This window comes from Crocuta crocuta, unplaced genomic scaffold (assembly GCF_008692635.1).
Source record: "Crocuta crocuta isolate KB4526 unplaced genomic scaffold, BGI_CrCroc_1.0 scaffold367, whole genome shotgun sequence".
NCBI lineage: Eukaryota > Metazoa > Chordata > Mammalia > Carnivora > Hyaenidae > Crocuta > Crocuta crocuta.
Genome location: NW_027527936.1, coordinates 2770508 through 2798432, shown reverse-complemented (window position 1 = coordinate 2798432; position 27925 = coordinate 2770508). Strand labels below are relative to the sequence as shown.

General features: G+C 45.2%; 2 protein-coding genes across 4 annotated transcripts in view; one reads left to right on the top strand and one right to left on the bottom strand.

The window, feature by feature from the left end:
- Window positions 1-2132: 2132 nt before the first annotated feature.
- Window positions 2133-27925, bottom strand: part of TMEM269 (transmembrane protein 269) — a 28991-nt gene continuing 3198 nt past the window's right edge. Inside the window, exons 2-6 of one of the 3 annotated variants that reach the window (XM_077752021.1) lie at window positions 26634-26778; window positions 21915-22012; window positions 21090-21233; window positions 20329-20529; window positions 2133-2174 (exon numbers count right to left, since the gene is read on the bottom strand). In XM_077752021.1, the coding sequence (XP_077608147.1) occupies window positions 2140-2174; window positions 20329-20529; window positions 21090-21233; window positions 21915-22012; window positions 26634-26725 (570 nt within the window). In that variant the 5' untranslated portion in view covers window positions 26726-26778 and the 3' untranslated portion in view covers window positions 2133-2139. Of the gene's footprint in view, window positions 2175-16140; window positions 16345-20328; window positions 20530-21089; window positions 21234-21914; window positions 22013-26633; window positions 26779-27925 lie in introns of those variants that run through there. The other 2 variants (XM_077752019.1, XM_077752020.1) reach the window with 2 other exon arrangements.
- SVBP (small vasohibin binding protein) lies at window positions 2165-8010 on the top strand. The gene is made up of 2 exons (XM_077752024.1): window positions 2165-2278; window positions 7592-8010. The coding sequence occupies exons 1-2, from the start codon at window positions 2165-2167 to the stop codon at window positions 7676-7678; spliced, it is 201 nt and encodes a 66-aa protein (XP_077608150.1). The 3' UTR covers window positions 7679-8010.

The window sequence follows — 27925 nt, the reverse complement described above, 5'->3', positions numbered from 1 at the left end:
TCCATTCCCTGTTTCCAGCTGTAATATAATCTAGTCTAACCGGACTACTTTTATTATTAACAATAATCCAATCAACATGTGTATAGCATTTTAAAATGACATTTATTAGACTTCCTTCTGATTAAAAGAAGAAAGTATAAATCTTGCTAAAGTACAAGTGTTCATTGCAGAAATTTTGGAAAATACAGAAAAGCACAAAGAAGATAAAAATCTCCTCTACTCTCAAAGTAATCTCGATTCACATGTTAGTATGTTTTCACCCGGCCTTTTTTCCATATGTATAGAATAATCTTTTTTGCAAAAATAAAACAAATGTATGATCACGTGGTATGCTCCCCTTTTAAACTTTTTCATTCGCTAAAAACTTTTATTATGTCAATAAATATTCTTCCATGTAATTTTAATGACTGCATAGAATCCCATGACACCTATCCTATGATTTACTTAATCAACCCCTATTACAATTATTTTGATTGTTTCCAGTTTTTCACTCTTAAGAATAGTGCTATATCTAATTATTTAGTTAGGACAACTTAGAAGTGGAACTGCTGAGTCCAAGCTTGTGCTTTTGTTATTATTGTGGTGGAGAAAAAACCCACGAAATTTCCCATCTTATGTAAGTGTACAGTACAGTGGTATTAAACATACGCACATTCTTGTGCAAAAGATCTCTAGGACTTTTTCATCTTGCAAAATTCAAAGTCTATATCCATTGAACAGCTCCCTGCTTATCATCCATCAACTGTTTCAATCCTTGCTTAGTCCTTAAAGGAACAAAATTAGGGGGTCTAGACCGTCGTGTTTTTCTCCCGATAGGCCATTGTCCTATCCTGAATCCTGGCTGAAATACTTGCTGGGTGCTTACTAGCTGTGTGACCACGGACAAATCACTTAACTCTCTGTGCCTTTGTTCCCTTATCTGTAAAATGGGGATAATAACATGTTACTATACATGTACATTATCATACATACTTATCAACAGGAATAAATGAGTTACAAATGTGAAGCTCTAAGAACAGTAAGTGGAACATCATCAGCCCAGAAGTGAGGCAGCCATTATCATTATTATTACTATTATTATTAGACTGAACAAGATTTCTGTTGTCAAAGCATTTACCTACCATTTTCTTCAAATCTTCTAATAAATGAGAAATGATAGCCAACTATTTTAATTTGTAAAAGTATTTTAAAAGATTGTAAATTGTAACTATAAAAAATGTAATTGTATAATTATATATTATCGATGAGCTTGAACGTTTCTCTATGTTTATATTGGTTATTTACATTTCTGTCCTGATTTCCTTTTTCGAAACACTGTGGCCAACAGGACCTCACTTGGTCTTCCTAACAACCTCGTAAAGCAAAAAGACGGCCACCATCCCCATTTTTCTAATTAAGAATAGTGACGGCCAGAAAGTTACAATTCTCCTCCCGGGCTTGAGATCTCACTCTTCAAAGCCTAGCAGCTGTCCCAAAAAATATTCCAGAGAAAGCCTTTGTTGTCACCTCTGCCTCTGCACACTCTGGAAGGACTTGGTAATGTCCAGATGTGCTCNAAGGCGCCGGGTCGGAGGCCGGAGACCGCATGAGGCCCGGGCCTCCCCGCAGCCCCGCTCCCAGGCTTGGGCTGGCTCGCCCCGCCCGGCCCCCGTGTGCGCACGGTTAGAACAGCGCTGCAGCGTGTGAACGTTTCACAGGTCCTCTGACTTTGGTCCTCGCGCCGCAGGCCTTGGAAGGAGGCAGGGAATGGCTGTTGTCCCATTTTGCAGACAGGAAACAGGCTCAGAGTGGGGAGGGGATTTTATTTAAGCATTTACCATCAGGAGAAAGTTTGGCGCACTCTCTTTCCTCTTTCTATTAGTTTTATTCGTTTCTTTTTCTTTTTCTTAGAAATTTGAAAATACAGAAAAATAGAATATTATAACGGTTCGCCCAGTGACGCCCAGCAAGGTCATGGCGGTGGGATTCAGTCTTACTCCACCAAATCCAGCACCCTTTTCCACGGGGCCGCTCTGCCTTCCCTGTCAAAGGAAGGCGCTGAGCTCGGGGGATTAGTTAGGGGAGTGACTGGCAGTTCTTTTTCTTTTCTTTCCTTCTTTCTGTTGTTCATCAGCCTCATCCGCATCATCCAGGTCAGCGCTAAGAAGCGTTCGGAAGCCAAGTCATGGATCCACCTGCCCGCAAAGAAAAATCCAAAGTTAAAGAACCTGTCAGCAGAGTGGAGAAGGCCAAGCAGAAATCAGCCCAGCAGGAGCTGAAGCAAAGACAGAGAGCAGAGGTGAGATAAAGATGGTGATGTCCCTGTAGTCTGCTGGAGATGATTCTGGAATAGAGACGTAGGAGAGAGAACGGTGGTGCAGAGTGCTGCCTGTTTCCAGGCAAAGGTTCTCCCGGGAGGAGATCACTGAGGTCCAGAATGATGGAGTGGCCGCCCAGAGTCGCCCGCCAGGTTAGTGTCAGAGCCCTGAGCGGCCCCATGTGATTCCTGGTGCAGAGCCTTTGTGGACGGGAGAAAGGGAAAAGAGAAGGGACAAGGGAAGGAGGGTCAGAGTGAGAGGCAACAAGCGTTGGATGCCCCCTAGCACAGATGTTCAGGATTTGGCCCGTGAGCAGCGAGCTGCTCACAACGGGAAGAGCCCCGAGCCCTAGAGCCACCAGGCCTGTTCCTTTGTTCAGTCGTCAACTTGAGAATGAAAAGCTAAGCTGTTTGCGCTGCCTTTGTCGAAGCACATCCAGACATGGGTAGTTTTATTTTAGTATTTAATATCAGAAGGAGGCTTGCTGCGCCGTCTTCCCTCTTTCTAGCCATTTCATTTGTTCCTTTTTTGAGACATTAAAAAATATAGAAGAACAGACTATTATAACAGACACCTACGTACGCACTCAGCACCCCAGATGGGTGGTGGTTAGTATTTTGTCATATTCGCCTGGAGTCTTTCAGATAAATAAAAATTACATATGAATTTGAAGTTCTCTTTGTCCATTTCCTGTCTAACACCCTTTTTCCCTGGCTGTGGGCAACCACTATAATGTTTTATGCTTTTACACTCAAATATATTTATAGATGTCCTCGAGCAATATACAGTGTCCTTTTGTGTTTTAAAATTTTATATTAATAAAATTCTATGTTTTGGGACACCCGGCTGGCTTAGTCAGTGGGAGTCTACAACTCTTGATTGTGGAGGTGTGAATTCAAGCCCTGCTGGGCGTAGAGATTACTTAAAAATAAAATCTTTAAAAAAAAATTATCAAAAAATAAATAAGTAGGGGCACCTGGGTGGCCCAGTTGGTTAAGCATCTGACTTCGACTCAGGTCATGATCTTACAATTCATGAGTTTGAGCCCCACATTGGGCCCTGTGCTGACAGCGTGGAGCCTGCTTAGGATTCTCTCTCTCCTTTCTCTGCCCCTCCCCTACTCATGCACTCATGCTCACTCTCTCTCTCTCTCAAAAATAAATAAACATTTAAAAAAAAAACATTAAAAACTGACAAAATCCTCCTTTAAAAAAAGAAAAATAAGTAAAAAATAAAATTCTGTGTTTTCTTTGACCCTTTGCTAACATTATGTTTTTTGGAACTATTCATGTTATTATAATAATGTAGTTAGTTTATTCCTTATCACTACTTACAGTAGTCTATTTTTATTTTTTAAATTTTTATTTAAATTCCACTTAGTTAACATATAGTGTAATATTCGTTTCAGGTGTACAATTTAGTGATTGAACACTTTGATACATCACCCGATGCTTATCACCCATCTGATCCATTCCCCCACCCTACCTCCCCTCTAATAACCATCAATTTGTTCTCTATAGTTAAGAGTCTGTTTCTTTGTTTAAGAAACAAAAGATATGAGCATAGGAGAAAAAGAGAGAGATCCAGTAGTCTGTTTTATGAATCCACTTTGGTATATTTACCCATTCTTCCAATAATGAACATTTAAATTACTTATAGATTTTTGCTACTACAGATATCACTGTAGTGAAAAACTTGTAGATGTCACAGACGCTTTGGCACCCGTGCTAGAATTTCCGTAGAGCATCTATAACTAGAAGTAGAATCGCTGTGCATATTTCAGTTGTACTAGACATTGCCGTCAAAGAGATGGTACAGTGTGCCCTCGCATTAGCAGTGTAAGACAGTTCTCATTCCTCACTTTTCCTACTTGGTAGCGGAAGACTTCACATTTTTGTTGATTTGATCCGTTCATTAAATACTGAGCTGCTACTAGGTGCCAGGCACAGTTGCAGGAGCTTGAGATCCCTGACTGGACCAGGCAGAATGCCTGCCTTCATGGACTTGTGTTCAGTAGGGGAGGTGCTTTATATAAGTAAACTAAAATCCACCTTTGGATTAAGACAGACCGTCCGAGAGCTACGGGCCTAGATTCTAACCAGTTATTCTCCCCTTCTTCACCGCCCCTCCCCACCTGGATCCAGGCCCCGGATGTTCTCACTGCATTGCGCTTTGGGAACAGTGTGAGGGTTGCTCTAAGAAACAAGCCTGAGACAGCTGGCCGTTGTGCACACCGTAAGGATAGGTGCTGTCGACGACATTCTCCGCGTCCTTACTGACATCCTTCTGGGGAGGTTCCACAGGTTAGGTTTATTAGCCCCAACTCCAAATCCCCACCCCTCTGGGAACCCCAGGTCTTCCCATGGGCCAAGATGCTTTGTCTCTCGGAACCCCAGTCCCGCCTTGGTACAGCAAGGATGATGACCTCTGCCTCCCAGGATTGTTACGAGTAACAGGAATGTATGTCAGGCACTTAGCACGGGGCGTGGCATGGAGGGAGCAGCAGTGAGTGGCTGCAAGCAGGGACCACGTGCTTCCAGGCACTTGGGCTGCTTCTATTTGTGAGCACTCTGAACTGCAGGACTGACCGTGTTTGTGGGGATGTGCCGCGGTGGAATATTGGAATACTGAAATGTAACATTGCCAGGCACGGCGCCGGCCCGCACATGCATGACCACGTGTATCCTCACACTAGGGCTTATTGCTACTCCCATTGCTCTGACCGTTGTAAATCCTGCCTGGCACAAGGCAGGAGATAGAAAATATGTGACTTTGTGAGGTAGAAGGTATTATCCTCACTTTAAAGCACAGAACCCCTAGTTACAAAGGGATTGAGGGGCAGGACTATGAGCTAAATCTGACCTTCGGCTCCTGCTTTTTGCTTTGCCTTACAGTGGCCTTGCTGTTTGCTTTATCTGTGCTGCCTGGAATGTAATCTCCTAAAATAGGAATGTGACAAGAGCCCTGGGGGGAAGAAGAGATACAGTTTCCATTCAGTTCTACAAAGATGGCACATTCTAGAATGTTAGATGTGAGGGAGCGATGTGAGCGGTAAATGGGAACAGAGGGCACATGTGGCTGTGAAGCAGTGTTTGTTTGACACTGTTAGCAACCCTTTCCTTCTCGAAAGTCATTCCTTGGCTCAGAGCTGCTGCCCTATCTTGAGTCCCTTCTTTCTCTGCTTTTTTAATTTCCCCTTCTGCCAGTCTGCCCTCTGGATCTGAAGGTCTCCAGGAAGCTACTTCATATCCTCCTGAGCCCCCAGCTCAGTCATATGCAGATTAAAATGCTCAGTGAAGCATGAATGGATGAAGCAGAGGTTCAAATATATAATATTATATGTATACCAGTATATATATCATATATACTAATCTATATATAATACATAAGAAGCGTGTATTCATATGTATATGTATTGTGTGCAGCTTAAAGAAGATGAATAAGGGACGCCTGGGTGGCTCAGTCAGTTAAACTTCTGACTTTGGCTTAGGTCATGATCTCATGGTTCATGAGTTCGAGCCCCACGTCAGGCTCTGTGCTGACAGCTCAGAGCCTAGAGCCTGCCTCGAGGATTCTGTGTCTCCCTCTCTCTCTGCCCCTCACCCGTTCATACTCTGTCTTTCTCTCCCTCTTAAAAATAAATAAAACATTTAAAAATATTTTCTAAAACTGCAGAAGATGGATAAAACAACCCTGTGCCTACCACCCAGCTGAAGAAATAGAACATGCAAGCTTCTCAGGCCCCACTCTGGTCCTGTCCCCAACCCTTCCCACTAGCATTGCCTAATTCCTTAATTTCATGCTGACTGGACCCTCAGTGTTCTGTACTAATTGACTCTTTCTCTCGGTACCCCCACGTAATATTCTGCGGCCTGACAATACACTATCTCGTTGTGCATGTTTCTGAATGTTTATATATGTTACTACCTTCTGTGAATGGCTGTCTTCACTTCTTTTTTTTTTCCTTAGCTATTCAGATCTATGTATTTATTGTCATTGTGGTAAAGTACACATAACCTAAAAGTTAACCGTTTTAACCGTCAGTATTCTGCTTTTTGAGGATCATTTGTGTTATTTGTAACTGTCTCTGTCACTGTGGGGGATCCCCACTTTCCTTAGTGATGACAGGGTCTCACCCCGGAGACACATGAGGGGATTATAAGCTCATTCACACCTTCTATGGAGTCAGTTTCGATCATTTTATTCTTTGTAGGAGTTTATTTCATTTTAAGTTTTCAAACTTACTGACACAAAGTTCATAATACTTGGATGTAGTCTCCATCAGATCAGTGATTATGTTTTCTTTTTGATGCTAATCATGTTTGTGTCTCCCCCTTTTCATCTCTGTTCACCCTGCCATAGGTTTGCAGGATTTTCTCTGCTGCTTTCAAAGAACCATCTCGCATGGTTAGTGATCCTCTCTTGCACATTTGGTTGCCTTTTCTGCTCTTTGTGTTTTCTATTTGTCTCACTGCTCAGTTTCTCTTTTCCCCCTTTCTTGTCTTCTCTTAAATTGATCCAAGAGATATCCCTCCACACAAACACACTCCTTCAGTTTTGTCTCCTACAACGTGGGGAGTTTTGTGATGCTTCTGTTCTTTAGTGGACAGATCAGCACCATAAGGATAAAGGTGAGGAATGAGGTAGACACCCCACCTGTCACCCAAACGTCTCTTGCGATTTTCTTTCCACCACCACTGCCCGCCCTACGCCATGTTCTCACCACCTCCCCCCTGGACTATGTGATGATGCCTCATAAAGTGGCCTGTAGTCTCTTTGTCCCCCGTCTGATCCCTCACATGGTCTCCGGTTACCTTTCCCAAAGCAGAGATGTGATCGGGTCGCTTCCCTGCACACCAGTCTCGCTGGCTCTCCAGATCTGGCCCAAGTCCAGCCGCCTCAGCAGGCGTGTAAGGCTCCAGCATCCTCGGCGCTTCTCCACCTCCCCACACTCTGTAATATCCTTCATATGAGCATGCTTGAAGGTTCCAGAACGAACCCTGTACTCTTCGTTCTGTTTATTCCATCATACCACCCCCTGCCCATCTCCGATGGTGTCCTTTCCGCAAACTCTACTTGTCCAGATCCTACTGAGGCTTCAAAAGCCAGATCAGGCCTCCTGCCCGCCTCTCTCCTCATGCTCCAGATGGAATCCGTAGCTGTGTCTTGTGTTCCCTCATCACTGTCCCCGCGTTAATTGCTGCAGGCCCCGCATCTGCCGCTGATGCAGCCTGTGGTATCTGCCAACAGCTTGAGCAGCTGCCTCCGCTGCTAACGTCTCTTGTCCCCTTCAGATCTACGCCCTCAACCGAGTCATGACGGAGCTGGAGCAGCAGCAGTTCGACGAGTTCTGTAAACAGATGCAGCCTCCTGGAGAGTGAGCCACCCCGGCCCCCGACGCGGCCCCGGAGGCTGTGTCTGTCCACCTGCTGCCGGTTTTAGGCCGAGCCGGTCCACTTGGAACCTTACAGAATGAGACAAGACGACATCTGTGTTCTTCCTAAAACTGGATAAATGGGAACTTCCTGTGTGTGACTCCTGCTTCACTTGGTCCTCCAGTCTGGAGGCCCGATGCTTGCTGAAGAGACTCGTTTTATTCTTCTAAGACACTAGATTTGTTTTCTTTTTTAACTTTTTTCTATCGTTTGAGAAAAACTTCAGTGTCTCTCGTGAAACTGTAGATCTTCTCCAAATAAAATACTGATAAAATGTTCCTTTGCTCACTTTACCTTGTGGGGGGGATGTGTGCCTGGCCATAGAAAGTGGAATCAGAAAGAAAGAAAGAATGTGATAACACTATGTGTGATCTAACTTGAATTTAAATAAATAAAAATACATTAAGAAGGAAGAATGTAATAGGAAAGACAAGTTGAGGTGAGCAGAGGGAACCCTTTGGCCTTCAGGAGGGAGCAGAAGGGAGGAGAGGAGAGAACAAACATCTCAGTGCTTCCAGTTCTTCTTCCTGGGGCAAAAGCCCAGCACACCCAACGGCCCCTGAGCTTTCGGCCACACGGGCATAAATGGGCATAAAGATGTGGCACTTTTCTCCCACTCGAGCCAGTACTCAGGGCAGAGGCCCGTGGCTAGGATTCCTCCGACCTCGTCGGACCAGCAGGGAGAGTGTGCAGGTGCTTTTTGCTTTTCATTCTGGGAGCCACTTTTATCAGGCCTAGAAACGGGTGATGGGAAAATTCAGACTAGTTTCTCAAGAACCATTCACCTACCCATCCATCCACCTGCCATCTTTAAGTATCTGAGTGTAAAGTTGTTTCCGCTTCAGATGCTCATATCAGGAATGGTGGTTCATCCTTCAGCTTTAGCAATAGAGTTTATTTATTATTTTTATTTTTTAAATTTATTTCTAGGAGAGAGCGAGCGTGAACAGGGGAGGGTTAGAGAGAGAGGGAGACACAGACTCTGAAATAGGCTCCAGGCTCCGAGCTGGCAGTCAGCACAGAGCCCGACGCGGGGCTCGAACCCACGAACAGCGAGATCATGACCTAAGCGAAAGTCGGACGNAGGATTCCTCCGACCTCGTCGGACCAGCAGGGAGAGTGTGCAGGTGCTTTTTGCTTTTCATTCTGGGAGCCACTTTTATCAGGCCTAGAAACGGGTGATGGGAAAATTCAGACTAGTTTCTCAAGAACCATTCACCTACCCATCCATCCACCTGCCATCTTTAAGTATCTGAGTGTAAAGTTGTTTCCGCTTCAGATGCTCATATCAGGAATGGTGGTTCATCCTTCAGCTTTAGCAATAGAGTTTATTTATTATTTTTATTTTTTAAATTTATTTCTAGGAGAGAGAGAGCGTGAACAGGGGAGGGTTAGAGAGAGAGGGAGACACAGACTCTGAAATAGGCTCCAGGCTCCGAGCTGGCAGTCAGCACAGAGCCCGACGCGGGGCTCGAACCCACGAACAGCGAGATCATGACCTAAGCGAAAGTCGGACGCTTAACCGACTAAGCCACCCAGGCGCCCCACAATAGAGTTTATTTTAAATGCTGAGCCAAAGGAGAGCTTTTTTACCCCCCAGATATTCCCGGGGAGTAGGGAGAAGGATGTCAGACAGTAGGATATGTCTGGAAATGAAGTAGACCAGTCAGGACAAAGGAGTCAGACGCTGCTACCTCCCGTAGTCTCCACCCTGGAAATGCCTTAGACTTTCCCTACTGGCGTTGGGAATGTCTCAAGCAATCCCCATCTCCTCTTTGTTTCCCTGCTGCCTCTGAAATCACTGAGCATTCTGTCCCCATTGCTGTGGTTTAGGAGAAAACTGGGGAATTCATGGGGTATAAGAAACTTGCCACCACTGTAGAAAATGTGTTTTTGAGAGCCTAAGTTATAATTAAGGATGACTCTATAAAGATTGTCCCCATAAATGGTAATTAGGTTCTATCGTGCCCTGCTCAATTTGGGATGAATAGGGATTATTTGGTTTTGTTTTTTGGAGAAGTCGGGGTTTGGAGTGAGCGATTATAAACCTAAGAAAATGCTGTAGGATGCTACACAGCACAGTTTGGGGAGTCAAATGTCTTGGGATCAAATTCTACTACATTAGAGAAGTTACTAATCTCTGAGCCTTACTTTTCCCATCTATGTGATGGAGTATTTTCTTCCCGTCAAGATCACTCGTTGGAGTAATAAATGAGATAATGTATGTAATAGATCCTTCGTGAATGTTACTTCCCCTCCCAACCACCTTGTTTTATGGGAAATGTTTCAAGTTTCAAATAACCAAGTAATGCATGAACATTGGTTGGAAAGATTCTGATCCTTAGTAGGGAATTGCCTGTATGAACAGATGTCAGCCTAATATATTCCCTCAAAGAGAAGTACTCTAGTGTTGTAATTTTTCAAACTGTGGGTGGTTGTAAGATCCGTTTAATAAATTATGACTAGCTTGTCTTTTTAATGAAATAATACGTTCAAAAATATCATATGGTAAAGATATTGTTTTACAAAGCTTTTGTTTCAGGTTTATGTATACTTCTGAAAGCGCTGGCTGCATTAGAGGGGAAAGTTCCTTATTACTGTGGGTTGTGGCAAAAAAAAAGAGTTTTGAGATGTGAGGTGCCTGAAGCAAGGCGAGACTGGGTCATCTGTTTATTCACAACTTAAAGGGAAAGAAGTTTCACCTGGCTCAGGTAAGGGTTCCAGAGGCCTCTGCATCCATTACTGGAATAGCATTGAATGCTAAGGCTCTAGGGAGCATAATCAGTGAAATGGGAAGCACCTTGTGTCTGCTTCCCTGTCTGGAATTCCCTAACCCTGAGGGGACCTATTCCTGGTTTCTCAGAGGTAAGACATGTTTTTGAAGCTCTACGTCAAAAAATTCATAATAAGGGCCGCTTGGGTGGCTCAGTCGGTTGAACATCTGACATGGGCTCAGGTCATGATCTCCCGGTTTGCATTCATGGGTTCAATTCCCATGTTGGGCTCTGTGCTGACAGCTCAGAGCCTGGAGCCTGCTTCGGATTGTATCTCTCTCTCTCTCTCTCTGCTCCTCTCCTGCGCGCTGTCTCTCTAAAATAAAACATTCAAACATTTTTTAAAAATTCATAATGGGAACACTGACTTGGGAAGTCAGACTACCACCACTTAGTAACTCTGTGAACATTGGACAAGTTTTAATCTCTAAGTCAGTGAGTCTCAGACATGTCAGTTTCAGATTTCTTTATACTCTAAAACTGGAGGACCCCAAAGAGCTTTTGTTTTCATTACTTATGTTAACCTGTAGTCGATTTTTCTTATTTTAAATGAATCAATATTTTTGAACATAAATCTTTTGTGAAAAAAATAATTTTTCAAAATAAAGACTCACTGAGTGAGAAGAGTAGCAATGTTTTACATTTTTGCAAATCTAACACCCAGCTTAAAGGGAAGGAGCTGGGTTCTCATACCTGCTTCTGCATTCTCATATTGTTTTGGTTAAAGTATCTGAAGAAACTCTGGCCCCATAGTGATATACAGTTGAAAAAGAGAGGGATATTTTTTAAAATTTATTTCTAGGAGAGAGAGAGAGAGAGAGAGAGACAGCGTGAGCAGGGGAGGGTCAGAGAGAGAGGGAGACACAGAATCTGAAGCAGGCTCCAGGCTCTGAGCTGGCAGTCAGCACAAAGCCCGACGCGGGGCTCGAACCCACGAACCGCGAGATCATGACCTAAGCGAAAGTCGGACGCTTAACCGACTAAGCCACCCAGGCGCCCCAAGAGAGGGGTATTTTAATGATCATTTTAGATGTTCTTCTTTGCTGCTAATACCAAAATTCAGCAGGTGGTAGTTTCTTAAAGGTCAGTTGCAACTTGAAATCTGTTACCATATTAATGGACTTTTTGTACCATGTTATAATACAAAAAAGTTGGTCTTTGACTCATGCCCTTTGAATGGATCACTTATTCATGCATGATCTTGTAACACTGTGTGCAGATCATTTAGAAAACACTGCTTCGCTGAGTTATGCAGGTCTTTCAAATGTTTACACATTTTATTTTATATCCTTAAAAACACATTTTCATTAATATCCCCACTGATCTCCTCAGAAAGTCTTTTGAGTATTGGAAAGCTGTCAAGCTCACGGCAGTAGATACAAGTTTTCCAAAAGTCACTGAAAAGCTCAAATTTTATCGTTGGTAACAAAAACTTGTTTCAAGAAGTGACAGTCTCGCTCAGCTCGTATTTCAAGAAAACCAAGTCTGAACAACCCTCATTTGTCAGTCATCGTTTGGTATTTTATAAGAAAAGCAGCTAGTTCAGCTCAGACTAAGACCAGTGCTTTTTCTGGAGTCAACCATCATAGTTATCAGTATGTAGGAGTTCTTTATGCATACCTTCCACTGTCGCACAGAATATTAAAAAGAAGTATACTCAGGGGTCAAGGTCTAATAAAAAGAATAATTTTTACTGATTTATCAAGGACATTCTTTTTTTTTATGTTTTTTTTATTTCTAGGAAAGAGAGAGAGAGAGAGAGAGACAGTGTGAGCAGGGGAGGGTCAGAGAGAGAGGGAGTCACAGACTGAGAGAGACTCCAGGCTCTGAGCTGGCAGTCAGCACAGAGCCCGACGCGGGGCTCGAACCCACGAACCGTGAGATCATGACCTAAGCGAAAGTCGGATGCTCAACTGACTAAGCCACCCAGGCGCCCCTATCAAGGACATTCTTAAGTGAAATGGTTTTTTGTTTTGCTCACTATATCTGGCAGTGAAAACTACCAGTACCATTCAGTGCCACTGCCTAGATTCACACCAAGGCACCAGGAGCTTTACCCACTGTTGCTTTGCACCATTAGCAAAATGTCAACAGTGATTTTCAGTTCCTGTTTTAGGATTATTAAGAAAATAGTTTTGAGGCTGCTGGGTGGCTCAGTCAGTTGGGCATCTGACTTTGGCTCAGGTTATAACCTTGGAGTTCATGAGTTTGAGCCTCACATCGGGCTCTGTCTGTGCTGATAGCTCAGAGCCTGGAGCCTGCTTCAGATTCTGTGTCTCCCTCTCTCTCTCTCTGCCGCTCCCCGCTGCTCATGCTCGGTGTCTCTCTGACTCTCAAAATTAATAAACATTTTTAAAAAATAGCTTTAAGCCTGAAAAGGTCTCAGGAACTCCAGGGGTCCGTGTACCACACTTGGAGAACTGCTGACCTTAAGCCTACAGTCACCCTGTCACTGGGTTGTATGGGGGATTAAGTGAAAGAGTAAAGTGCAAGGCACAATTCTTGACACACAGAAAGGACTAAGTAAATGTTAATTGTTATTATTACTGTTATTTTTAATGGAAAGGTGTATAATGGGAAGGGAGAAAGCCTAGAGAGAGAGGAGGAGAGATCTAACTTCTATTTAACACCTTTTACGTGCCATTCCCTATTCTAGTTACCTTATGTGTTGTAATTAATTCACAAGGCAACCCAGAAAGGAAGTAAATATTCCATTTTACAGTTAAGGAAATGGGTTTAAAGAGATTAAACCTTTCACTCACTCACAGAGCTAAAATAAATAGATAGATAGATAGATAAATAGATAGGTAAACAAATAAATAGAAGGCCCCAGAATTCTCAGTCACTTGGCCCTGCTCACGGGGCACAGGATAGCTCAGGGGGACTAGATGGGAAATCTACACTCTGTCCTGAGGTGAGAGGTAGCAGAGCTGCCTCCAGTCAAGAATCAATCCCTCTGACTTCAGGTGTTCATCTGAGAAGTGTTTTATTTATTTATTTATTTATTTATTTATTTATTTAAATGTTCATTTATTTTTGAGAGAGAGATGAGCACAAGCAGGGGAGGGGCAGAGAGAGAGGGAGACACAGAGTCCTAAGCAGGCTCCAGGCTCTGAGCTGTCAACACAGAGCTCGATGTGGAGCTTGAACTCACAAAGCATGAGATCATGACCTGATCCAAAGTCAGAGGCTTAACCAGACTGAGCCACCCAGGTGCCCCTGAGAAATTTGTTTTTAAAGTCTCAGACTTCCCACTTGTTCCTGAGAGCTGTTCTATGTTAGAACATTTTGTTTCATTTTTTCATTAATTTTATTTTACTTTAGAACAATGTCCTATTTTAGCCATTCTACTTTAAAATTTCTTTTTTTTTTTATTTTTTACATTTATTTATTTTTGAAAGAGAGAGAGAGAGCAGGGGAGGAGCAGGGAGACAGGGAGACAGAGAATCCGAAGCAGGCTCCAGGCTCCCAGCTGTCAGCACAAAGCCCAATGTGGGGCTTGAACCCACAAGTGTGAGATCATGACTTAAGCCAAAGTCAGACACCCAACCGACTGAGCCACCCAGGCGCCTCTACTTTAAAATTTCTATTCCTGGGGAAGGCCTGCACAATTAGCATTAGTGTCCTGGGTCCCCAGAACCAGTGTAGAAGGGCTGCATACTTGCACGTGGTTGGAAGGAAGCATGTATCACCTCTGTGAAATCTAGAGGCTCTCAGTTGACCTATACCTATCCTTGTGTCCCTGACCTAAACTTGTGTTTGAGGCAGTGAGGTATGTATTATTATTGTCAGAAACGAAGCACAGTTTACATATCCAAATGGGTATTTTCCTCCTCAAAGCGGTCATCTTTGGGCAGGGGGGGGGTCTGCATATTTATTTTAACTCTGCTGCGGTGGCCCAAAATGGACACAGAGATCCTCTTTCAGACTGTATCTTATTCTGAACATAGTTTAAAATTTTAGAAAAAGCCAGAAGTCATTTGAGGGCAAATCTGATAGCTAATGGGGCTTTGGGAGAGGATATCATTGGCTAATAATCTTCAATAGTAGGTTTTGGGACCAGATTTGGTTGGTTCAGAATACAAGTATTTTTTGAGCACCTACTATGTCTAGGCACTGTGCTAGGGGCTGGCTTCTAAGAGCTTGTGAAGACAGTTCTCAAAGTGGATTTCCCAAAATATTCTGAAGTGTAGCATCTCTGAAATGAGGGTGAGGGTGTAGTACCAAAGGACATCACACATTTGTACGTGTGTGTATACAGATGTATATTTGTAAGGTTCTTATTACATTATAGTAATCTTGTATATAATTTGCTAGAATGCACAATAAAATCAATTCATCTGCAAAGCAAACACTTTTGAGTGCCGGCCACTGTAGTAAGCAGCAAAAATAAAAACATATAAACTGAAGGAGCCTTAAATCTGGTGGGACACAGATATATTCATCCACCCATGAAAAAATATAAATGCTCTGAGATATGAATGGAGAGTAGGAGGGACGAGGAGGGCCTCTCTGCTCCTTTAAAGCCAAATTGTAACAATGGGACTCACCAGATGGTTATTTTTAAAATCAGACTTTAGACTTACTACATATTTACCAAATACCTTGGTCTGCAAATTTCAAGAAATGAGATCTGAGGTAAAGGTGCTCTGGCGCCAGAGCTGAGGAAGGGGCCCCAACCAGCAAACAATCCTTTGATATACTGCCCGAGGTAGAAGGCCAGAAGGCCCGGAGGCAGTGCTGGGGTGGGGGGTGCTCCCTGCCTTCAGGCCTAAATCTTTGTGAGGGGTAACTTTAAGGTTCCATACAATATTTTTTATTTTTATTCAATTTGGATTTTAGAATATGAAGTGGTGGGTGCCTGGGTGGCTCAGTCAGTTAAGTGTTGGACTCTTGGCTTCAGCTCAGGTCATGATCTCATGGTTCCTGAGTTCGAGCCCCACATTGGGCTTTGCGCTAACAGCCCATTGCTTGGGATTCTGTCTCTCCCTCTCTCTGCCCCTCCCCTGCTGGTGCTCGCACTCTCTCGCTCTCTCTCAAAATAAATGAATAAACTTAAAAAGAAAAAAAAGAATATGAAGTGGCATCTGAATATTTAGAGGTTAGTATTTTATAGTTGAGAAAAAAACCAGACGGGAACCAGGTGGTACCCTCAAGCCGTCAATGTGTCTAATCTCTATCTGAAGCAAAAGGCAGAAGCTTTGACTGTTAAAACATAGAATTTTAAGTTACAAAATCCTGTATATGTTCACGTTGGGCTGGGTGATTGTCCTGTGATTTGCTCTGCTCTACAGAGCCAGTTTAAGAAATGCTTTAATAAGCACCCCCCTCCCCTCCCCTGTCCCCGCACACAGAAGTAATAAGAATCAGGTCAAGGTGGAGACTTATACCAGGGCGAAAGGGTTCCGCTCCACTCCAAGGGTTTGACCTTGGTGCACAAGGTCACCCAGCCGGTAACAGGGCTGGAACTCAAAACCAACCCAACTTTATCTTGGAAAAAATTCTGTTCTATATGACACAGCTATTGTCCCCAAGGGATTCAGAGCCCTGAGTAAAGAGGAAGAAGTGAAGGCCACAGGCCCTATTGTGGGTTACTCTGGTTCAAGGCACACGTATCGAGCATGGAGACACAGGGACAAGGCAAGATTTAGTGAGGGCAAGGCAAGGCTTGGCCAGAGCCGGTGGCAGTGGGTGAGGCTGCTCAGTTTCTTTGGTGCTGTAGCCTGAAGCACGCGGCCTTGCCCCACAGCGCATCTGGAAAGAAGATGTAGGACAGCGACCACATCAGGCAGTACAACGCAGTTAGGGAGAAGGGGGACAAAAGCAGCATGACGACACCTGGAGGGAGAAAAAAGGCAAACGTTCCTTCCGTTTGTATGAAGCTCTCCTTCACGTACTTTGCGTACTTCGTGAGAGAGAGAGGGAGAGACAGAGATCCCAGGGGCGCCTGGGTGGCTCAGTCGGTTAAGCGTATGACTCTTGATTTCGGCTCAGGCCGTAATATGTCTCATGGTTCATGGGGTCGAGTCCTGTGTGAGGCTCTGTGATGACAGCGTGGAGCGTGCTTGGCATTCTGTCTCGCCCTCTCTCTCTCTGCCCCTCCCCTGCTCACTCTGTTTCTCAATATAAATAAACTTTAAAAAAGAAAAAGAAAGAAAGGCATGCTTGCCAGGTTGGCCTTTGACTGGAGTCTGGGAAAGTGGGTAGTAAACAGTTCCCTAGATCAGCATAGAACTTTCCCTAATGGGCAAGAATGGTTCCCTGTCCTGAGCGTTGACTTCCTTCTGTGTAAATCTAGAATTTTGTTACCGCTAGGCCGAGGGTACTGATGTGACCGGCCCCTATAAACTTCTTGGGCCCTGAGTCTCTAAAGAGCTTCTAGGTGGACAAGACTTTCACGAGTGTTGTCACAGTTTTGTGCAAGGTGACCCCACATGGAGGACGCTTGGGGGCCTGCACCTCATTTCCTCTAGATTTTTCCCCTTTCCCCTTTCCTTTGCTGCCTTTGCTTTGTGTCTTTTGCTGTCATAAGTCTTAGCCATGAGTCTGACTATACGCATCCTGAGTCCCCTAGGGAAGCACTGAACTTGGGGGTGGTCTTGGGGCACCCCAACACATCTGAATCTGAGATTCGCCACTGAAAGGCAAAAGATATTCCCCAACACTTGTGGAATATCTACTTTGCACTAGACAATCTGCTGGGTATATTACAAAGATTGCTCCATTTACATTTCACCATGATTCTGTGCTTCAGAACCCAGTCTGTTTTCCAGATGAGGAGACAGAGGGGATATAACCTGCACAAGGTCTTGATTCAAAGCCGTGTCTGCCTGACTTGTAAAAACTAGACACAGCCTGGGAGAGCTCAAAGAGTGAGTGGGAGAGTACGAGCAACAGCATTTCCATGGGGAGAACCGGCATGCATTCCTCAAGAAAAATCAGAACATATGATCTGGCAGAAGATCACTTCTAAGGGTGAGAAGCAGTTACAGAGATGTATTGGAACTTTGGAATACTTAGTATTTCAGAACAGTCATTGATCTGTTGAGGCAATGGGACAATTATTTTAAACCAGAGTTGTCCTGGAAAATACGTGATATAAGGTCTCATAGCCACAGGCCAGCTTCTCAGAAGCTCTGTGGAGGAGATGGAACCTCAGTCTAAAAAGGTGATCGGCTGCACTCCAGGTAAGAGGACTATGGAGAGTGGCCGTTTTGAAATCTGTCCAGCTGGTGTCTGGTATTAAGTGGTATCCAAATCTGTGAGGTGCAGTTTCCTCCTTCACTCTCACGGCCAAGATAATCCAAGGAAGACTGAGGCCCAGCATATGGTTTACTGGGAGAAAAGGGGATCAGTAGTATCTACAGGAGCAAAGAGCATTGTGGGAAACACTCTTGCCATGAGATAGGAGGGCAGGTGGAGGGAAGAAGGGACTAGAAATTTCCATCTACAGGACATATCTGTGCCAGAGGATTGGTATACATTATCCCATTTAATCTCAAGAATCCTAAGGTAGGAATTATTGGCTTCATTCTATAGATGAAGAAAACTGAGCTCAAAATAATGAGATCGTCAGCCCAAGTTCATGCCATTAACATGTGCTGGCATTGGAACTTGAACTCAGGTCTGTTTAGCAGCAAACCCGGATGCTTCCCAACACTGTTCTGCCTCCGCTAGCTGGGCCACGGGGGGCGGTGCTGGTGCCGAGAACTTGTGCAAGGGCGTTGGTGCTGATGCTACAGAGAAAGGGTGTGAACCTAAAAGAGAAGGTCAGGATGGAAGCAAGGGCCCTATGAACCAGATTGGACCCACAAGGAATAAAGGAAGAAACCAAGTATCTCTGTAGACGTTGTCCCCATGAGCACATCTCAGAAGAGACGCTGGTAGTCCTTGAAGGAAGCCCTGAGTCAGGGAGAACTCCAGGGAGACATCCGCCAGGTCCCCAGTGTGGCCAGGACCTCAGGGCTTCCTCAGTATCGGTTCCGTCCCAACATGCATCTGAAACCCCTTCATCTGCTCTGTCACCCCCACCTCTCATATGACAGCAAGTCAGTTTTCTTCCTTTGTTCTCAGTCTCCCGCCATCTGATCTCTACATTATAGTCAAAGTGGTCCCTTAAAACTGCTGCTCACAAATCCCTTCAGAGGCTTCCTGTTTGCCGCTAGGATCAGTTCCCAAAACCCACCCCTTCCTGGTCTCGGTGCAGATCTCTCAGCAAGTTCCAGCCACACGGCTGCACGAATGCATCCAGCACCTTCTAGCCTGGAGCCTAGAAAATGCCATTTGCTCTTCTGAACTACCTTTCTTACCCACCTAGCCAGTCATCTTGAAGGTTTCCTTTTTTTTTTCCCCTAGTGTTATTGAGATATTATGGACATATAACACAAAATTGTATTAGTCCGAGGTGTGCAGCGTAATGATTTTATATTTGTGTGTCCTGTGACATTCCCAGCACTCTCGTTAGCATCTGCCCCTGCACAGTTATCCATTTTCTTGTCTTGTGATGAGAACATTTAAGATCTACTCTCTTAGCTACTTCCAAATATTTCTCTTTTTCTAATGTTTATTTTTGAGAGAGAGAGAGAAAGACAGACAGAACACAAGCAGGGGAGGGGCAGAGAGAGAGGGAGACACAGAATCCAAAGCAGGCTCCAGGCTCCGAGCTCTCAGCACAGAGCCTGATACAGGGCTTAAACTCACAAACCTCGAAATCATGACTTTAGCTGAAATCAGACGCTTAACTGACTGAGCCACCCAGGCGCCCTGGTTTTTTTTTTTTTTTTTTTTTTTTTTAAGAGAGGGTGCAAGTGAGTGAGGGGTAGAGAGAGAGAGAGAATCCCATAAGGGGCAGAGAGAGAGAGAGAAGTGGGATCACCCAAAGCAGGGCTCGTGCTCACCTGATGTAGGAGTTGAACCACAAACCGTGAGATCATGACCTAGGCTGAAGTCAGATGTGTAACCAACTGAGCTACCCAGGCGCCCCACACACGTGGTATTGTTAACTGTAGTCACCATGTTGTCCATTACGTTCTAAGAACTTACTTATAACTAGAAGTCTGTACCTTTGACCATCTTCACCCATGTTCCATTTAAATGTTACCTTCTGAAGGCATCCTTTCTACCCTTCAGACCATTTCAGTCTAATTAGGTCCCCTCTGACACCCTCTCAGAGCACCCTGTGCTTCTACAACACATCCAAAGTGTGCGTTTCCAGTGTCCAACTCTTGGTTTCAGCTCAGGTCATGATCTCACAGTTTGTGGGTTCGAGCCCATGTCAGGGGCTCCGTGCTGTTAGCATGGAACCTTCTGGATTCTCTCTCTATATATATGTANAATATATAATATGTATATATTATATAGTTACATATATAAATAAATAAACTTTTTAAAAACAAGTATGGATTTCTAGTTATTTCTGCCATTATTTGGTTGGTGTCTGTCTCCCCTATCAGACTGTGAATCCCGAGGCAGGAAGTGTTTGTCTCGTGTGCCAGTTTGGTCCCAGTACCTGGCATATGGTAGGTTGAACTATTGATTGAACTCAATAGCATTCAACAAATACTTGTTCAGCATCTACCACATGGTGGGCACAATCCGAGGTCCAGGGATTATTTCTTGAATAAAAGAGAGTCTTCTCTCTGGGGGCAAGTTTAGTGTGTATAGACAATAAACAAGTAGATACATGTCAGATGGTGATAAACTCCAAGGACACAAATAAAGCAGGGTGAGTACAGGGGTGTGGGGGTGAGGTACAGGGCAGCCATGAGCAGCAGCGATACTAAACCAGCACTGGTGACATTTGAGAGCAGTATTTTCCCTCACCTCCTAGATAAATCAATTTTTTCCAGTTCTCGGACTCCAGGATTTCGTCATGTGGATAGTAGCTCTGGTCCATCATGAATAGAATCATCAGTGAGGCCATGCAAGAGAGAATGAACGTGTTGCCTTTGGTCAGAAGGCAGGTGGAGGCCAAAACACAGGAAGCGTAGCGGCAGGGGAGACCCTTGTACGTGAAGGGAGCACCTGCCAGGGAAGGAAGAGGCGGAGATCAGCTGCCTCCCACCGCTCTGACGCAATCCAAACAAAGTGAGCCTGGCTCTGTCAGGTCTGCCGCCCGCTCCAGATCCCCTCCCTTGCCAGGCAGTGACTAGGACAAGGCGTGGGCCCGGGCCCTGGGGAAAGCTCTGTAAGAGGGTCCTCTGAGGTCTCTAGTCTGCATCTACACCCCCTTGCGTTGTGACCTTGGGCAAGGCAACTGCCCTCAGCCAGAGCTCGCTTCTCTAGCTGTTGTAGAAACCTGGAGGATGGCCTCCAGTTCCGGATTCTGTGAGTCTCTGTGCACCATCCACAGGTCACACAACGAGAAGGGGGCCCAGCTGGTCCGAGAACCATGGGCCCCTGCCCGCCTGCAGGGCTCTGCCCTGGCAGCCTCCAGCCTCCAGTGGGCTGGGGACACAGGAGAGGGAAGGAAAAGGGACCGAAGAGGAGAGGGAGGAGTCAAAACCGCCCCCCAAGGCTCCTGGCATCCAACAGCGCCCCTCGGTGGCTCCCCACCCTCAGCTACAAGGCTGGGGTCCACTCACCGGCTGAATAAAAACACAGGCGGAAAGTAGCAGCTAACACATAGATGATGGCCAGGAACCCATTCAGAGGCCCATCCACGCCTAGGAGCAGGGCAGAGGCCAGGCCAAAGGTGGTGAAGACAGCAAAGTCATTCAGCTCCACCCCTGCTCCAGAAGGTCGAGGTTAGGACTTACCCACTTGTACCCATTTGCTCATTTGTCTTGCACCTCAGTCCCCTGAGGTGGGGGAGCTTCAGGGGTGCCAAGCTGGGTGTGAGGTCCCAGAGCTGCTCCAGGCCCCAGGGCTAAAGGACAGCGGGCTCCTCCAGGCTCTGCCTCACACGGACCGGGCGGCCTTAGACAAGTCTTTCCTTCTCAGGTCTTAGATTTCCTGTCCTTGAACATCCAGGGTTGGACTACGACCGGATACAAATTCACAAGCCACGGAACCCTTTTTTCAAGCAAAATCTTACATGGAAATATTTTCTATTATTTTAAACCAGCTGCTCCACTGGGGTGATTTCTCATTTCCCGGCTCCTGAGCACAGCAGCCACCACCCACGCCCAGTCCCGCGTGGCCCTAACAGGGAGGCAGCCCTGCTAAGCAAACAGCGGGCTGGGGAAGGATGATTAAGGACCAACACATGAGCCGGTGGAGGAGGGGGGTGGGCGGAGGCTAGGTCTAGATCGTGGGGCTCCCGGACTGTTCTCCGGCTGCTTCTGCCGTCCTCGGAGGGAGACGAACAGGAGTGCTGACTCCTGAGCGCCTGCTGGATGTGAGATGATGAAGGGTGACCCGAGATGGCTGCTGGGGCCAGCGATTAGGGGTCTGAGGCCTGGACTCACCTGATTTGGAGCAGAGGCCGAGGTGTTTGGTTATTGTCACAACCGCCGTGTCTAATAGGAAGCTGATCAGAAGCATCCAGGAGGCACAGTAGCATTTCCTGAAGTGTATGTAGGGCGGCAGGCCCGGATAGGACAGCTCTGTCATGGTCTCCACTGGGCAGTGCCCACCCCCCACGGCACTACGCACTTCCCACACTTGCCTGCATACACACGCCCTGCCCTGCATGTCCCCCACACTCATGTTCTTTCTGAAATACTCTGCTTTACACACCACACACACACACACACACACATCCCTGCCGTACTCTCAACCCACAGTCTTAAAGGCGGCGCCTCCGCCTCGAGCCCCTTAGATAATCACTAAGGGCACTTCCAACTCTAAATCTCAGGCGTATTTGAGGCCACAGGGGTCCCATGTTCCGAGCCTCTACAACCATGTCACTGTGGATTGTCAGATAAACCACTTCCTACCCCTCTGGGCCTCTCTTCCTCCATCTAGAAAGTGAGGGGTTTGTGCCAAATGATTTAATAGATAGAGGCCTATTCAGATGAGCTATTTCTCCTAGTGCAAGTTTAGGTAACTTATGCCTTTTAAGGAATTGGTCCATTTCATTTAGGCTATCACACTTATAAGAGTTGTTCATAATATTCCTTTATTATCCTTTTAATGTCCATGAGATCAGTAGTGATGGCTCTCTAATTTCTGATACTGGTAGTTTGTGCATTCTCTTTTTTTCCTTACTTTTCTTGGTTAGCCTGCCTAGAGGCTTATCAATTTTATTGATTTTTCCAAAGAATTAATCAGCTTTTGGTTTCATTGATTTTCTCTACTGATTTCTTACTTTTAATTTCATTGATGGCTGCTCTCTCTTTTTTTAAATATTTATTTATTTTTGGGAGAACACAAGTGGGGGAGGCACAGAGATAGGGGGACAGAAGATCAGAAGCGGGCTCTGTGCAGACAGGGTGGTGGCAGTGAGCCCAATGTGGGCTCGAACTCACGAACTGCAAGATCATAACCTGAGTCAAAGTCGGATGCTCAACTGATTGAGCCACCCAGGTGGCCCTCTTTTTTTTTTTTAATTTTTTTTATTATTTTAAGTAGGCTTCACACGCATAGCATGGAGCCCAACGCAGGACTTGAACTCATGACCTTGAGATCAAGACCTGAGCTGAGATCAAGAGTCAGATGTTTGACGGATTGAGCCACCCAGGTGCTCCTCTGCTCTCATTTTTATTATTTTCTTCTGCTTACTCTGGATTTAACTTTTTTTTTCTAGTTTGCTGCAGTGGAAGCTTATACTATTGATTTTCAACCTTCCTTTTTTTTTCTCTTTTTCTAAGACTTTATTTTTTGGGGGGGAGAGGTTTTAGGTTTACAGCAAAATTGAAAGGAAGCTACAGAAATTTCCCATCTACTCCCCCACCCACCACCTATGCATAGCCTCCCACATTATCAATATCACTCATCAGAACAGTACATTCCAATTCTTGGCACATACCAAGGATGAAACTATGTTGACACGCAGTCACCCAAAGTCCATAGTTTACCTTTGGGTTCACTCTTGGTGTTGTACATTCTATGGTGTTGGACAAATGTATGATGACAAGTATCCATTATCATAGCATCATGAAGAGCATTTCCAGTGTCCTAAAAACCCTCTGTGCTCCACCTGTTCATTCCCCCCACCCTCCTGTAGCAATCACTGATCTTTTTATTGTCTTGATATTTTTGCCTTTCAAGAATATCATATCATTATAATCATATAGTATGTAGTCTTTTCAGATTGGCTTCTTCCACTTAGTAATATGCACTTATGATTCCTGTGTGTCTTCTCAGGGTCTGACAGGTAATTTCTTTTTAGAAAGATTGAGCAATCCTCCATTGTTTGGAAATACCTCAATTTATTTGTCTATTCACTTATTAGAAGATATCTTGGTTGCTTGTGAGTTTTGGCAATTGTAAATTAAACATCATAAACATCCAAGTGCAGGGTTTTGTGTGGACATAGTTTTCAATTCATTTGGATAAATCCCAAACAGTATGATTGCTGGATCATATGGTAAGACTAGGTTTAGCTTTATGAAATTGCCAAACTGTCTTCCACAGTGGCTGAACCATTTTGCATTCCCACCAGCAATGAATGAGAGTTCTGTTGCTCCACATCCTCGCCAGCATTTGGTGCTGTCAGTGTTCTGGACAACTGCTTGGCTGACAGCTGTATAGGAGCATCTCACCACATCTCCCTGATAGCATATGATGTGGAACATCTTTTCACATGCTTACTTGCCATCTGCATATCTTCTTTGGTGAGGTCTCTGTTAAGGTCTTTGGCCCATTTTTTAACTGAGTTGTTTGTTTTCTTATTCAAGTGTTTGAAGCTTTGGGGCACCTGGGTGGCTCAGTCAGTTAAGCATCTGACTTCGGCTCAGGTCATGATCTCACAGTTTGTGGGTTTGAGCCTCACGTCAGGCTCTGTGCTGACAGCTAGTTCAGAGCCTGGAGACTGTTTTGGATTCTGTGTCTCCCTCTCTCTCTCTGACCCTCCCCTGTTCACGCTGTCTCTCTCTCTCTCAGAAATAAATAAAACATTAAAAATTAAAAAAAAAAGAGTTTGAAGCTTTGTCTATTTTAGATTATAGTCCTTTCTCAGATGTACCTTTTGTGAATATTTTCTCCCAGCCTGCAGCTTGCCTTCTAATTCTCCTGATGTTGTCTTCCACAGAGCAGACTTCTTTTCTAGTACATACATTCAATGCTATAAATTTCCCTCTAACTATCACTTTCACTGCTGCTCACAAATTTTGACAAGTTGTATTTCCATTTTCTTTTAGTTCAAAATACTTTTCTTCTTGGGGCGCCTGGGTGGCTCAGTTGGTCAAGCGTCCAACTTTGGCTCAGGTCATGGTCTCAATTCAAGCCCCATGTCAGGTTCTGTGCTGACAGCTCAGAGCCTGGAGCTTGCTTCTAATTCCATGTCTCCCTCTCTCTCTGCCCCTCCCCAGCTTCTGCTCTCTCTCTCTTTCAAAAATAAATAAAAAATTAAAAAGAATACTTTTCTTCTCTAATGCATGTATTATTCAGAATCGTGTTGCTTAACCTTGACATGTTTTGGGATTTTCTAGTTATCTTTCTGTTATTGATTTCTACTTTCATTCCATGTGATTGGAGGACATACTTCATATGATTTCTATTCTTTTACATTTGTTGAGGTATGTCTTATAGCCCAAAGGTGTGAAGAGAAGAATGTGTATTCTGCTGTTATTGGATAAAGTATTCTATAAGTATCAATTACATCCAGTTGATGGATGGTGCTGTTCAGTTCCATTGAAATCCTCACTGATTTTCTGCCAACTGGATGTCAGTTTCTGATAGAGGGGTGTTGAAATATCCAACTACAATCACAGATATGTCCATTTCTCCTGGCAGTTATTATTTTTTTTTTGTCTCACATATTTTGATGCTCTAAATGATTTCCAAGATCTCTTTCAGAGCCTACATTCAAGGATTCTGTGCTTCAGCCTAGCACATGCTTCCAGACCTCTTTAAAAGCAGCCACCAGAGTCTCAGGCAAGGCTGCCCTAGAATGCCATTTCTAAGTCTATACCCTCATTGCAATGCTTGGATGGCCAAGCAGAAGCAGAGAGCCTCACCCTAGGCATCAGCTCTCTCCAAACAAACTCAGCACTACCTTTCTGTATGTCTAAAGGGAACTGCGCCCACCATTATATTATAAAAACCACACTCTCAGAACTGGGGCACCTGGGTGGCTCAGCTGGTTAAGCATCTGACTTTAGCTCAGGTCATGATCTCAAGGTTTGTGGGTTCGAGCCCTGTGTTGGGCGCTGTGCTGACAGCTCAGAGTCTGGAGCCTGCTTTGGATTCTGTGTCTCCCTCTCTCTGCCCCTCCCCGGCTCACGCTTCTGTCTCTCTCTCTTTCTCTCAAGAGTAAATAAACATTAAAAAAAAAATTTCTTTTAACTACACTCCCCGAAGATTGAACTGCACTAAGAAGTTGGAGATTTTCTGCTGTAGATATGCTCTACTTTATAAGACTACAAAAAAATCCAGACTTAGAGACTCATAAAATTCTCAGACTGGAAGGGAACTCAAACATCATCAGGCAAAATCATTTTATGGATGTGAAACAGATCCAGAGAAGTCACCTGCTGATGGTTATAGAGTATCAACCAGCTTAGGAGGATGTTATCTGCATTATAAAGGATTTATCTTTAAAGAACTGATTTGCCAAGGCATTGACATATGATTCAATTTGTAGAAATATAATTCTTTTTAGGGGCCCATAAACACATCCCATATTTTCCACAATAGTGCTGATTGTAAATATTCCCCAGATCATATGTTCTAATTTAAGAATCAAAAATTTTTAATGACAGTCTGCCTACCCAAGGATTCTGGAAAGGCCACAAGACCAGAATCTCTTGGTTTTCTCATAGCTAGAAGGAGCTTAGTGATCACAAGCACCTTGTTTCAATGATGGTGAAACCAAGGCTCAGAGATGTGACCAGCCAAAGTCATATATCAGGCTGGTAGTAGAACTGAGGCTAGGATCTTGGCCTCTTGACTCCCAATCACTACCCTTTCTCCTGCCCCCAGCTGACCCTGTGCCTCAGTGCCTGGCTATCTAGGCTCCCCACTCCCCCTCGCATGCCATTGGCTCAGCTCTTGGCTACGACCCTGCTGGGCCCCAGACCTACTTGCAGAAGCTGCAGAAGATGGAGAAGAGCCCTAAGATCATGTTGGCCAGGGACAAGGCATTGGTAACATCCTTCCAGGAAAATTCATTCATGTAGAGATGGCTCTGGTTGTTGATCAGGAAGAAACTGGTGCACGAACCTGGGACTCAGGGGAGAGGGGCAAGGGGTTCCCAAGGTCAAAGAGTCCCAAAAGGGGCTCCCAGGACCAGGTGGCTCCTGTTCCCTGGACCACACCCTCCCAACACTGTTGCACTGACTGCAATGAGATGGGCAGTAGATGAAGGACACCAGGAGGTAAAGACCAAGATGCTGAAGATGAGTGTCTCGGGGAAGTGCAACAGCAAAGCCACTGAGGCAGGGACACTGCCGTCTGCAGCCCCTCTGTCTGCACCCCTTGCCCACAGCACAGACCTCCCTCCAGCCCGCGGGTGGCTCTGCTGCTACCCCCATGGCCCCAGGTACAAGGGATATGGGCCCTTCCCCTATCTGAGAGATGGGCCTTTTCCCATAGGTGAGCCCTTTAAAAAAAAAAAATTACAGGGGCGCCTGGGTGGCTTAGTCGGTTAAGCGTCCGACTTTCGCTTAGGTCATGATCTCGCGGTTCGTGGGTTCGAGCCCCGCGTCGGGCTCTGTGCTGACTGCCAGCTCAGAGCCTGGAGCCTGTTTCAGTCTGTGACTCCCTCTCTCTCTGACCCTCCCCTGCTCACGCTCTCTCTCTCTCTCCTAGAAATAAATAAAACATTTTAAAAAAAAATTACAAAGCTACTTGTAATATTTTCTATTCCTGTGAGGTGAGTCCCACAGGAATAAAAAATAACACTGGGACAGGGCCACCCCCTCACCCCCAGGAATGTTCCAGGGGGTGAGAGGCTACCTGAGGGGTAGCAAGCACAAAAGGGAACCACTGCAGAGTCAGGCTCCCTTGTCCCGCAGGCCGTGCTCACTCCCTTCACTCCCTCAGAAGGACGGGGCTGCCCCGAGGTCCTGGTTCTGACAAGCCCCAACCAGAACATCAGGCCCGGCTCCGGCAGGGGAAGAGATGAGAGATGAGAGCAGCACAAAACAGTCCACAAGGCACTTTTCACTGGGTTCGGTCTCCTGACCCTGACGACCTCAGGAGGTGGTGCTGTCATTATCTTATGAATGAAAAATCCGAGGCTCAGAGAATTGGAGATACTGGCTTAAATCACATCCTCAGTGAGTGGAAGGTAGTCCCGCCTGCTGGATTCTAAGGCCGGGCAGGAGGCGGTGTGTGGGGTAGGAAGCCAGGAGGAGCTGGGGGGGGGGGGGGG